The 12,500-nt window shown below is 47.8% G+C and overlaps 2 protein-coding genes and 1 pseudogene across 3 annotated transcripts in view; 1 reads left to right on the forward strand and 2 right to left on the reverse strand.

The window, feature by feature from the left end:
• The window catches only part of sugt1 (SGT1 homolog, MIS12 kinetochore complex assembly cochaperone), a gene marked incomplete at its 5' end in the record, with an annotated part of 21,910 nt that extends 17,972 nt beyond the window's left edge, over window positions 1–3,938 (reverse strand). The window contains 3 exons of the mRNA XM_080546520.1: window positions 1–36; window positions 997–1,045; window positions 3,853–3,938. The exon at window positions 1–36 is cut by the window's left edge and continues 52 nt beyond it. Of these exons, the coding sequence (XP_080402646.1) occupies window positions 1–36; window positions 997–1,045; window positions 3,853–3,938 (171 nt within the window). The remainder of the gene's footprint in view (window positions 37–996; window positions 1,046–3,852) is intronic.
• Window positions 1–12,500, forward strand: part of LOC308171702 (large ribosomal subunit protein eL8-like) — a 507,482-nt pseudogene that overhangs the window by 98,110 nt on the left and 396,872 nt on the right. The gene's annotated exons all lie outside the window — the stretch shown is intronic.
• LOC308171644 (ETS-related transcription factor Elf-1-like) lies at window positions 5,812–10,617 on the reverse strand (the record flags this gene model as incomplete). Its single annotated transcript, XM_080546521.1, has 7 exons — window positions 10,550–10,617; window positions 10,225–10,339; window positions 8,371–8,481; window positions 7,997–8,155; window positions 7,801–7,875; window positions 7,192–7,384; window positions 5,812–6,613 (listed from the first exon to the last, which is right to left on the reverse strand). The coding sequence occupies exons 1-7, from the start codon at window positions 10,607–10,609 to the stop codon at window positions 5,812–5,814; spliced, it is 1,515 nt and encodes a 504-aa protein (XP_080402647.1). The 5' UTR covers window positions 10,610–10,617.

Genomic DNA, 12,500 nt, shown 5'->3' on the forward strand with positions numbered 1-12,500 from the left:
TGCATTGTCAACTCCCTCCAAGGCTTGGTTCAGCTCCTGTAGAACAACAGGAGAGGAGAACTCTTACATTAGGACACACACAAGGTGTCTCTTACATTAGGACACACACAATGTCTGTCTCTTACATTAGGACACACACAAGGTGTCTCTTACATTAGGACACACACAATGTCTGTCTCTTACATTAGGACACACACAATGTCTGTCTCTTACATTAGGACACACAATGTCTGTCTGTTACATTAGGACACACACAATGTCTGTCTGTTACATTAGGACACACACAATGTCTGTCTGTTACATTAGGACACACACAATGTCTGTCTGTTACATTAGGACACACACAAGGTGTCTTACATTATTTAGGACACACACAAGGTGTCTCTTACATTAAGACACACAACATGCAGTAGCGAGACAACAGATGCTTGACACAGGAAGTGAAACTAGTTCATGAGTTGTTTGGCAACTGTCTACCTTGCTCGTCTACAACTTTGTGTGGTGTGCGAAACACTTCAATATCGAACAGCTTTAGTATTAGTATCAGTTTCTCATTATTTTGTAATGAGTTGATCAGAGTGAGTGGCAGGGCAGGAGGGCTGAGCCAGCTGAGACAGACACCATGTCACCATCATGTCCTGGGCTGAGCCAGGCTAGACCATCATGTCCTGGGCTGTGACAGTAACATGTCACCATCATGTCCTGGGCTGAGCCAGCTGAGACAGTCACCATGTCACCATCATGTCCTGGGCTGAGCCAGGCTGAGCCAGTCACCATGTCACCATCATGTCCTGGGCTGAGCCAGGCTGGCCTGCCTGTTACCCAGCCACAGCTATGTAGCATGGTGACAGCAGCTAGCTCCTGGTTAGCCAGACATCCAGCCCACGTTAACAGCCACACAACTTTGACTCTGTCTCTCTGGTGAGATATGATAGTTATGTGTCAGATAAGATAATGTCTACATGTCTCATCTAGTTAACCACCATGTTTGTTTACCTCCAGAGCGCTCTGCGGGTCCTCGTCTATGAAGCTATCGGGGAAATTGCTAAAATAAAATAAATAAAATAAATAAAAAAGAAAGAGAAAATTAAAGCTACTATTAGCACCGCTGAATGACAACAAATGTATGAGTAATGAGTTAAAACATGTCACTTTATAAGTATGTTGTTTAACTTGCCGTTCGGTCGCCATGGCTCTGGTGTGTGTAGCAGCTTCAGCTAGCTGGCTAGAAACTTCTAGGGGTGCGTTCGTAAACACGCTCTGAGAGCGCCGGAGTGCACGCTGGCTTCGATGTCACAGAGCGACCGAGTCGTTCGATTGGACGAGAGGCGTTCCGCGAGTGCTGATCGGATTTCCAGAGCGTGTTTACGAACGCACCCATAGATGGGAAATCAAGAAAGCGAGATGTAATGCTAGCGTAGCCTGCAGGGTGCCAGGGCCTGGCAACAGACACACAGCATCTCCCGAGGAGCGACACACGGTCACCCGCAGTAGCGCCACCTAACGTTCCGGAGGAGTAACGTATCTGAAAAGTTGTCAAACAACCTCAAACATCTCTGCCCTGTATCTTTCTTGGTAACTAACTACTAACTATATACAGCTGGTCATATAATTAGAATATCATCAAAAAGTTGATTTATTTCAGTAATTCCATTCATTCCACACAGACTGATATATTTCAAGTGTTTATTGCTTTTAATTTGGATGATTATTACTGACAACTAATGAAAACCCCAAATTTAGTATCTCAGAAAATTAGAATATTGTGAAAAGGTTCAATATTGAAGACCCCTGGTGCCACACTCTAATCAGCTAATTAACTAAAAACACCTGCAAACGCCTTTAAATGGTCCCTCAGTCCAGTTCTGTAGTCTACACAATCATGGGGAAGACTGCTGACCTGACAGTTGTCCAAAAGACGACCATTGACACCTTGCACAAGGAGGGCAAGACACAAAAGGTCATTGCTAAAGAGGCTGGCTGTTCACAGAGCTCTGTGTCCAAGCAAATTAATAGAGAGGTGAAGGGAAGGAAAAGATGTGGTAGAAAACAGTGTACAAGCAATAGGGATAACCGCACCCTGGAGAGGATTGTGAAACAAAGCCGATTCAAAAATGTGGGGGAGATTCACAAAGAGTGGACTGCAGCTGGAGTCAGTGCTTCAAGAACCACCACACACAGACGTATGCAAGACATGGGTTTCAGCTGTCGCATTCCTTGTGTCAAGCCACTCTTGAACAAGAGACAGCGTCAGAAGCGTCTCGCCTGGGCTAAAGACAAACAGGACTGGACTGCTGTTGAGTGGTCCAAAGTTATGTTCTCTGATGAAAGTACATTTTGCATTTCCTTTGGAAATCAAGGTCCCAGAGTCTGGAGGAAGAGAGGAGAGGCACAGAATCCACGTTGCTTGAAATCCAGTGTAAAGTTTCCACCATCAGTGATGGTTAGGGGTGCCATGTCATCTGCTGGTGTTGGTCCACTGTGTTTTCTGAGGTCCAGGGTCAACGCAGCCGTCTACCAGGAAGTTTTAGAGCACTTCATGCTTCCTGCTGCTGACCAACTTTATGGAGATGCAGATTTCATTTTCCAACAGGACTTGGCACCTGCACACAGTGCCAAAGATACCAGTACCTGGTTTAAGGACCATGGTATCCCTGTTCTTAATTGGCCAGCAAACTCACCTGACCTTAGCCCCATAGAACATCTATGAGGTATTGTGAAGAGGAAGATGCGATGCGCCAGACCCAACAATGCAGAAGAGCTGAAGGCCACTATCAGAGCAACCTGGGCTCTCATAACACCTGAGCAGTGCCACAGACTGATGGACTCCATGCCACGCCGCATTGCTGCAGTAATTCAGGCATAAGGAGCCCCAACTAAGTATTGAGTGCTGTACATGCTTATACTTTCCATGTTCATACTTTTCAGTTGGCCAACATTTAAAAAAAAACTTGTTTTGTATTGGTCTTAGATGAAAGCACAGGTGGGTATACCTGCTGGGCATTGCTGCCTGTCGCACCTCCGACGGTGCCAGTGGGCTGACTGCAGGGTCGTCAGCCGGGAGCCACCCTTCACTGATGTTTCGCTCCTTTAATCCCGGAACATCTCAAGGTGGTGGAGCAGTGACAGGGACGTCTCCCTGCCACTCCCTGCAGCCAGCCCTAGGATCCTCCTTTCCCCCACGCCTTGTCCTTTCTTCTGAGCCAGAGCCAGAAGCTCCCTTGTTCAGCCTCCTCCGCCAGGTCTTTGAGCGCCTTTCTCAGCTTGGATCCTGTGATCTCCAGCGACCTCAGGAGCCGCTGTGTAGATGTTCCTGTATAGCCTCTGCACCCAACTTCCACAGGATAGGTGACTGCCCTCCACCCTGCTTGCGAGCACGCAGCTGCCAAGTCTGTGTACTTTTCCTTCTTTCTCTCGAAGGCAGCCTCCATCCCCTCTTCCCATGGAACGGTCAGCTCCACCATGATGACTGTCCTCATCGGGGTAGACCAGAGTACGACATCTGGCCGAAGGGAGGTTGATGTGATCTCGTGTGGGAACTTCAGCTGTCGATCGAGGTCAGCTCTCATGTTCCACTCTCCTCCAGGAGACAGGAGGGACCACTGCTTCGTGCTGCTGCCCTGACTTTCTCCCCCTTGCCGGACAAACTGGATCCGCTGCTGTGATGTGACTGGGCTGCTCTTGTTTGATTCCAGTCTGCGTGCTTCCAGAATTTCTGCTAGTTTGCGCAGCACCCGGTCGTGCCGCCATCTGTACCGACCCTGCGTCAGTCCCGCCTTGCATCCAGAGAGGATGTGTCGCAAGTTTGGGTTGTTGGCGTTGCAGAGTTGGCAGGTCTCCTCTGTGCCGTACCAGAGGTGCAGGTTCCGGGAACTGGGAAGGGTGTCGTAGGTGGCCCTGATCGAGAAGCTCAGCCTTGCTTGGGGCAGCCTCCACATATCCTTCCATGTGATGGCTCTGTTGATCACAGCCTCCCACGTTGTCCACCTTCCTTGCTTGCTTAAGCAATATTCTAATTTTCTGAGATACTGAATTTGGGGTTTTCATTAGTTGTCAGTAATAATCATCAAAATTAAAAGCAATAAACACTTGAAATATATCAGTCTGTGTGGAATGAATGTATACATTATACAAGTTTCACTTTTTGAATGGAATTACTGAAATAAATCAACTTTTTGATGATATTCTAATTCGATGACCAGCACCTGTATATATCCAAGTACATCAAACATAAAACACTTGACTCAGAATTGTCAAAATGAATACTTTATTTCAAGAATAAAAGTTTCATCCTTCCTCTTTCATCAACCTCTTGTATAAATTGCATGAAAACATCAGCAGGGATACCCGACTATAATAAATTGCGTTCAGTAAATAGCTGTCACATTACAGCATTAAGCTATGACATTTAATTTCAGTTCCTCACACTTTACCCTGATAGTGACGGATATCAGAGCCTTGAAGCTGAGGCATAATTAAATGGTATCCTCAATTAAGAAACAGGCTTTTATTAGAGAGGGTAAGGCTTGCAGTTTTACATGGGGTTTCGGTTCAAAGGCGCCTGGCCAAAGTCTTACCTGGCCATAGTTCAGTGTCAAGGCCTGGTTACTGAATCCTACTCCTTGCATAGATAATTGAAGGTGTGAGTATACAGTATACAATATGTGCAGCAATAAACAGACTATGAAACCTGAGAAACAACTGGCAGAGAAGCACAAAGTTGCACGTGTTCACAAACATATACATACAGTATATAATATATACATACATATATAAAGGCATATACGGTACATGAAAGCATATAAAGGGTGAACAGCATTTGATGCAGATGTATAAGAAAGGCAAACATATAGGATTGTCAGACAGACATTTCAACTTTTTCATCAATTCATTCCTCGTTGTTGATTGTCATCCTCCTGGTAAACTGAGAGGAGTTGTTCCGAAAAATTCCGCGATTTAGCTTCGGAACCAAATAACTGTCGTATAACTGTCGGAACCAAATAACTGTGGACCAGTACTGTTCTAAAACAAACTGACAGGGATCCCTTCTACCCACATGGTATTCTTCTTCATGACATGAGCACTAGCTTAACGTTCACAACCCACAACCTCTATGGAATGTATTCCCTGGACATGTCACGTAGAACCTGTTTACAGTGTTCTCCTGGCGTGCGTGTGTGTGTGTGTTTGTGTAGGATATCATGTGATGTAGACATTATTTAAAAAAAAGAAAAGAAAGAAAGAACAAAAAAAGCAGTAAGGACAAATAGGCTGTTAGCTAGCAAGGTAGCCGATGAGACTCACTCTGGTGAAAACTGGAAAAGAATGGACCGAGAATTTTCGAGGCACTTTGGAATGTACTAGTGAGAACAGACACGGTACATGAAGAGTTCATATTAGTGCAAAGCAATGAGAGAGAAGGAGAGAGAGAGAAAAAAAGAAAAAAAAGAAAGATTGAACAGTGTATTGATCAAAGTGTTCGCTCCCATACAGGGGTGCTGAAGTGCAAGCAGAGACAGGACAGTAGAGTCTCTGCAGAGTGGCTGTAGATTCCAGTGCATGTCTTTGGTCTCTAGTCTTTGGTAGGAGAAGGCTCAACCAGTAAGCTCTGTTTACATCTGTTTGGATGGTTGCCATGTGGGTTTTCGCCACGACTTTCCAAAACGGGTTCCGTTTCTAGTTAGAACGCCCGCTAGAAACGTCATTGTCACAGTGCGTTCTGGTCGATGGCAACAGCATAGTCTGCGTTTCTGTGTATGGCGTTGTCTGCTCAGGTTGCCATGGCTGCCGGTAATCCCTGTTGTACTCTGTCTACATGCAGGGGCTGGTGTGACTCTCTAGCCACTCCGTTTGGCCGGGGCTGGTGAAGGGCGCTAGCTGTAGAGTCACTCTCTGGGCGGCGGCCAGTCCTCCGGGGTCCGGCCTCTCCTCTGTCTGAGCCGCCCCCTCTGGGCTGGCCAGGGGCTGGAGCACCAACAGCTCCTGCTGGTAGCCACCGGTATTACACTCTTTCCCTCCCAGATGGCCGAACAGGCTGTGGTCGTTCGCCGCCTGCCTCTCGCACAGACTCCCCAGGAGCTGGGCGGTTTGGAACACAGAGGCGTGGCGCCCATCCGGCTGGAGGACCGACTGGACCCTCTGGAGGTTCTGCAGGGTCCGCAGCATCTCGGCCGACACGATGGGCAGGTGCTGCTGCTGGATCAGGCTGCAGCGGGGGGCTGGCCGGAGGACGGTACTGCGCGGGGCCGAGGCCGGGGCCTGGGCCGGGGCTCGGGGTCTGGGTCGGTGTCGCTGGGCGACCGGGGCCCGCGCTGCCTTCCTGCCGGCCCGGTGGACCGGTCTGGAGGAGGGGCAGAGAGGAGGGGAGATGGACGGCTCCACGGAATCGTCCTCGGACTGGTCGCTGGACGACGAGCTGTCCTCAGAGTCGTCACAGACTCCGTCGTCCACTTCTTCTTCTTCCTCTTCTTCTTGTTTGATACGGTTGTCATCATCATCACTGTCATCGTCCTCGTCGTCAGTGATGTAGGTCATGTTCTGGGGCAGGGAGGTGAACTGGTAGACCAGCCTCTGGCCCTCCACCTTGTTGAGGATACCACGCTGGTAGTAGTACCTGCAAGGACAGAGCACCAGGTTTACACCAATCTAGTGCCTCGGCCCTCAAGTTTCATTGTTACGTCACATTACACGTAAGAGAGAACGAGAGAGTAACATTCTTAGCTTGGGTTCCTGACATTGCAGCACAAGACAATAAGGCAACAGGCAGAATTCAAGATCAATAAGTGACAATAGTACAGGACATGAGTGAGAGATAAGACAGGATACAATTAGCAGTACAATAGTAAATAAAATGGATAGTTCAAGTAGTAAAGTGGCTGTGAGCTTAAGGTTTAGGTAGTCTGTATACATGGGGTGTGCTTGGGGATGATACGTGATTGTCTACAGTAGTTCCTCTGGAACAGGAATAAGTTACGGGTTGTTGTTATTATAAAACAATTATGTCATTAAAGTGATAGGTCTACGTAAAAGTAAGTAGCCTTGAGAACCGATGGTTCTCGAGTCTAATGGCCCATAGGAGGAGGATCTTCTGTTTCCGTAGTGTGAGGCGGCTTGATGTACAAGTACAGCCCCCTGGACATGACGCTGGTACGTTGCATATGACTATGTAACACAGAGGTCATCATGGCCTACCTGAGAGCCCGGCCCATGGTCTCATAGTTCATGTCTGGTTTATTCTTGTGCGTGCCCCATAGTCGTGCTACGGCCTTGGAGTCGACGAGCTTAAAGATCCCAGCGGGGTAGTTGGTCCATTTGATGTAGCGGGGACAGGACTGCCTGTCCTGGAGTAGCTCCATCAGAAACTGCCACAGGTACAATGTGTTACCTGGCAACACAGGAGAGACCAGAATCAGAATGAGTAGACACACGTGTGTCAATTACAACAATACAAAAACTTGAATCAAGTAAAAACTAGTACTCGGTCAAGATAAAACAACAGTAATATATTAAAGCATAGGAGCTGACAATTACAACAACAATGAAATTAATTATTATTATTATTATTATTCATCTTTTATTTAACCAGGGTAGTCATATTGAGACTGTAGCCTCTTTTTCAAATGAGCCCTGGCCAAGGAAAGCAGCACAGCCCAAAATCAAGTGTATTAGAAACACAACAGACAGGAGGAAGTCTTCAGGAGGGGACTGCTAAGGTGCAACCCGAAGAGGTGAGTCTCCAGTCTACGACGGAAGACAGGTGTGTGTGTGTGTGTGTGTGTGTGTGTGTGTGTGTGTCTGTACCTTTGCTGTATTTGCCTCTCTTTATCTTGATGTTAGGTGTGGGAGATTCAGGCCGGAGACGTCGAGGTTTACTCCCTGAAACAGACCGTGACGGTTTAGTTTAGTGACGTGTCACCGTTTAGCTCTGTCTGACAGATTAAAACAAGTGCCGTTTGTCCATCCATCCTGTCTACGCATTGGCCACCGAGTGACTGACCTTTCCTCTTCTTTGGTGGTTCTGCGACGGTCTCCCTCTGTAGCGTAGGCCACTGAGGCTGGCCTACAGCTCCCATAATAACCCCCTCTGCTGACAACATCACCTGAGTGCCAGGCGCGGCCATGACATCACCCAGCATCATCGGCGCAAACATCTGGGCTGGAATGAGGAAGAACGCACAAACACATACCTTTAGTGTGTGAGGCCACCGCTGTGACACCAAGTGAGTCCAACAATGTTTGCCGGAAGAAGGGGGAGGGGGGTTAATAACCCATTAAAAGAAGCCACAGATATGCACTCCACCTAGGGTCAATCAATCACCCACGGTAACCCACAAATAGAAGTGGGTTTGTGGGTGTGGGTGTCTGACTCACAGTAGTGCTGCTGTTCCAGAGAGAGGCAGTCAGGGGAGTCCAGGTTGAGGATGTGGGTCTCTGCGGCCACCAGCGTCTCGATAGTCTCCTCTCCGCTCTCACACCCCTCCACTACACACACACACACACACACACACACACACACACACACACACACACACACACACACACACACACACACACACACACACACACACACACACACACACACACACACACACACACACACACAGAGGAGAGTGACACACTTTTAACTAAACATAGAACCGACTGACACAGGTGTCAAGAATAAATATAGTCAAAAATCGATAATAAAAAATAAAATAAAACGAATAAAAGCACGTCCAACTTGGCAGCAGCAGCACCAGTGTGTCCCACGCTGCTTTCCCTACGTTAGTACTACTAAAAAAATCTCACTCCAAACTTTTGGTGAAACTTGGCAGCCCTGGTTAGTAGGTTCTACCACAGACATGCAAATACAGCGTAACCAGTGTCACCTTACCGCACGACCGGGATGCATGCATGATTCACTATGTAACTATGCAAGCCTGTGATCGTGTAACCTTGTAACACCATGCACGAGCCCAAGCTGCCCTTAACTATCCCGACGCTTCGCAAACAAAGCAGGACGGTGGAGGTAAAAGTGATCTCGCTACGGTGGCCTCAGGCGCGGGGCTCCCTCTGGATCTACTCACTTCTACAGACAGACATCGGTGTATCGATGCACTTCTAACTACCGAGATCCGTCGCTTCTAGACGTCGCTAAAGCTCCATTCTCCAGGCGGACGGGATGGTCAACATGGCCAGGAGCAGCAACACGTAGATGTGTTTTCTTTCACTTCCTGGTATGTTTTTTTCCATGTGCGAAAGGACACTAGTGCGCATGTCCAAAGAACCCCCTCACCCAAATCAAACAAACGATGACGTAGCCTACTAGAGAGCGTCACATCTTTCAAGAGTTAATTGAAAATGTAACAACGCCAGTGTTGGGCACGTTACTTTAAAGAAGTAATTAGTTATAGTTACTAGTTACTTATCCCAAAAAGTAACTGAATCACGTCATCACAAAAGTAACTAGTTACTAGGGAAAGTAACTATTGCGTTACTTTTTAAAGTCAACATTTAACAATATGAAGTGCTTTTAAATCTTTGTAGTGTAAATTAAATAAATCAAACTGTCACACAACTTCAGACAACTGGTAGACAGACTGTAACTTCAAGTATTTTCAACACAACAAAAGTAAACAGTTAAACAATATGAAGTGCTTTTAAAGTAGTACTGAAAAAACAAGACATGAATTCAACTTTAGCTCCTAAACATTCATTCATTCATTCATTCATACATTCATACATACATTCATATATTCATTCATCTATCCATCCGTACACTCCTTCCTAACACTCATCCATCCATGCATGCATTCATTCATCCAGCCAACCCAGTCATCTAACAATCCTAGCCAATATGAAGTGTTGACACTGAACTATGGTTGGCTTATGGTTGGCTTACCATGAAATGTTCTCTACCATAGCCAATCATGATCACTTAAGCGGTTGTCTCGCCCCTCCCCAACAAACAAACAAAAAACACCTTTGCAGCTGTGACTGAGGTCGGATGACAATGAGAAGCTTCAGTAGTAACTAGTAACGCGCCGCATTGAATTACCGGTAACGGTAACGGCGTTGTAACGATGGAAATAGTAATCAATTAGATTACCCGTTACTGGAAAAAGTAACGCCGTTAGTATCGCCGTTTATTTTAACGCCTTTATTCACATCACTGAACAAAGCATATCACGTGTTTCAGTCACAAGTACAATGACACAAGTATAGACTAGAGTGCTTTTAGCTTACGTGTTAACATGTGGTCTTCTGTGTGCATCATCTGCTCGCAGGTGAGTCCTGAATAGGACAGCGGGTGTGTGTGAGGGACCTGCTCCACGATCACTGCGGGGTAGTGCCCTTCCAGCTACAACACACAGGGAGAGAGACCTGCATCAACACTAGTGCACACACACACACACACACACACACACACACAGCCTGTCACAGTGCTAAATCATGGCTGTCGGATTATATAAAACAGTGTTCACTGCATATGCCCTTGTGTACACATCATTAAGCATCATGCAGGCCTGTCCTCTCTCTCACACACACACACACACACACACACACTTACTTGATTCCCATTCACGCGGTCGCTGGCGAACTCAAAGATGAGCTCTGTCTGCTGCAGCATGGTGGACATTCTCCGGACACAGCAGCGCTCTAAGAGGACATCATCCAACAGCTCCGCAGCACAGGTGGCAGAAGGTCGAAGGTCGTATCCAAAACGGATCCGCTTATTCGGGCGCGACAGGTCCCCGCAGATGAATCTATCTCTCGATGAACAACAGCTACCAGTCACTGAAGTGGCTACGGTGACATCATGTTAGATGCAGGTTGGTCCCAGTCACCTCAGAAGAGGTGAGAAGCGTTCTGTCGGTGTGCTGTGTTGACGATAGAGGCTGTTATCCTGGCTGTGGAGCCCTCGGCGAGAGAAGGGGTGAGAGATGAGATGTGTGTGGACGTTTTGAACAGAGAGTGCGTCACAGGAAACAGTTAGGCGCTCTCTCACTTTCTACCCCGCGATGAGGAAGTAGAGGGCCTCCAACGGGTCCTGTGGTCAAAAACCTGACAAAAGGGAACACAGAGAGAGAGAGAGAGAGAGAGAGAGAGGGGGGGGGGAAAGAGAGAGAGAGGGAGGGAGAGAGAGAGGGAGAGAGAGAGAGAGAAGGAGAGGGAAAGGGAGGGAGAGAGAGAGGGAGAGAGAGAGAGAGGGAGACAGAGAGATAGAGAGAGTTATAGAGAGAGAGAGAAGGAGAGGGAAAGGGAAGGAGAGAGAGAGAGAGACAGAGAGAGAGAGAGAGACAGAGAGAGATAGAGAGAGAGAGAAGGAGAGAGAGAAGGGAAAACAATAAGTTAGCAGAGACCCTTCATGGCATCAGAGCGTGTGACACAGTTCCTGCAATCAAACAGAAGCACAACTTGTTTGCAAAGGGCAGCAGACAGGGGAAGTGAGTCACATGGTCACGTCTCCACCCTCCTGTCGTCCTTACCCGTCTGTGGTCTTCTCACTGGGCCTCCTACAGCTTAGCGCTCGCCTCTTACAGACAGATACCAATATTCCTATTACTCTTATCATACTCTCTCTTCTCTGCAACAACCCCCCCCTCCCCCTCCTCCTCCCTCAACTCACACCCCACACCCCACACCCTCCCCCCCCCCCGCCCCCCACCTCTCCCTCGCTGCTCTCTTATCTCTCCCCTCTGAAAGAGGCCAAACGACTAACAGGAAGGAAGCTTCCGGCACACAAAACTGCAGCTGCCTCTGCTCAGAGCTCCTTACATTCAGCATGCGTTTTGTCCAACGTTCACATTGTGTGTGCGTGCGTGTGTGTGTGTGTGTGTGCGTGCGTGTGTGTGTGTGTGTGTGTGTGGATGCATGTGTAAGCTTGCCCTTGATTACGTGGTCGAATAGGGAATGATATTTGGGTTCTTCAGGTTCAAATAAGGTCTAGAATCTGAGAGCTGATCCAGTTCATCTTATTTGGACACCACCGCCTATCTACTCACTGAACACTTTATTAGGAACACTGTACCTATACTGGGTAGGGCCTCCCTTCGCTCTCAAAACAGCCTCAGTTCTTCGTGGCGTTGATTCCACAAGATGTTGGAAACGTTCATTTGAGATTCTGGTGCATGAGGACAGGATTGCATCACGCATTTCCTGCCGACTTTTCAGGTGCACTTTCAAACTGACACACAGAGAGAGAGACAGACAGTCAGGCAGACAGACAGACAAAGGCAGGCAGACAGACAGAGAAAGAGAGACAGACAGACAAGCAGGTAGGCAGGCAGGCAGACAGACAGACAGACAGACAGACAGACAGACAGACAGAGAAACAGGCAGGCAGGCAGGGACAGGCAGAGAGAGAGAGAGAAAGACAGGCAGAGAGACAGAGAGAGAGAGACAGACAGAGAGAGACAGACAGACAGACAAGCAGGTAGGCAGACAGACAGAGAAACAGGCAGGCAGGCAGGTACAGACACACACAGAGAGAAAGACAGGCAGACAGACAGACAGAGGTG

Source organism: Nansenia antarctica (genome assembly GCF_963989245.1).
Source record: "Nansenia antarctica genome assembly, chromosome: 16".
Classification (NCBI taxonomy): Eukaryota; Metazoa; Chordata; class Actinopteri; order Argentiniformes; family Microstomatidae; genus Nansenia; species Nansenia antarctica.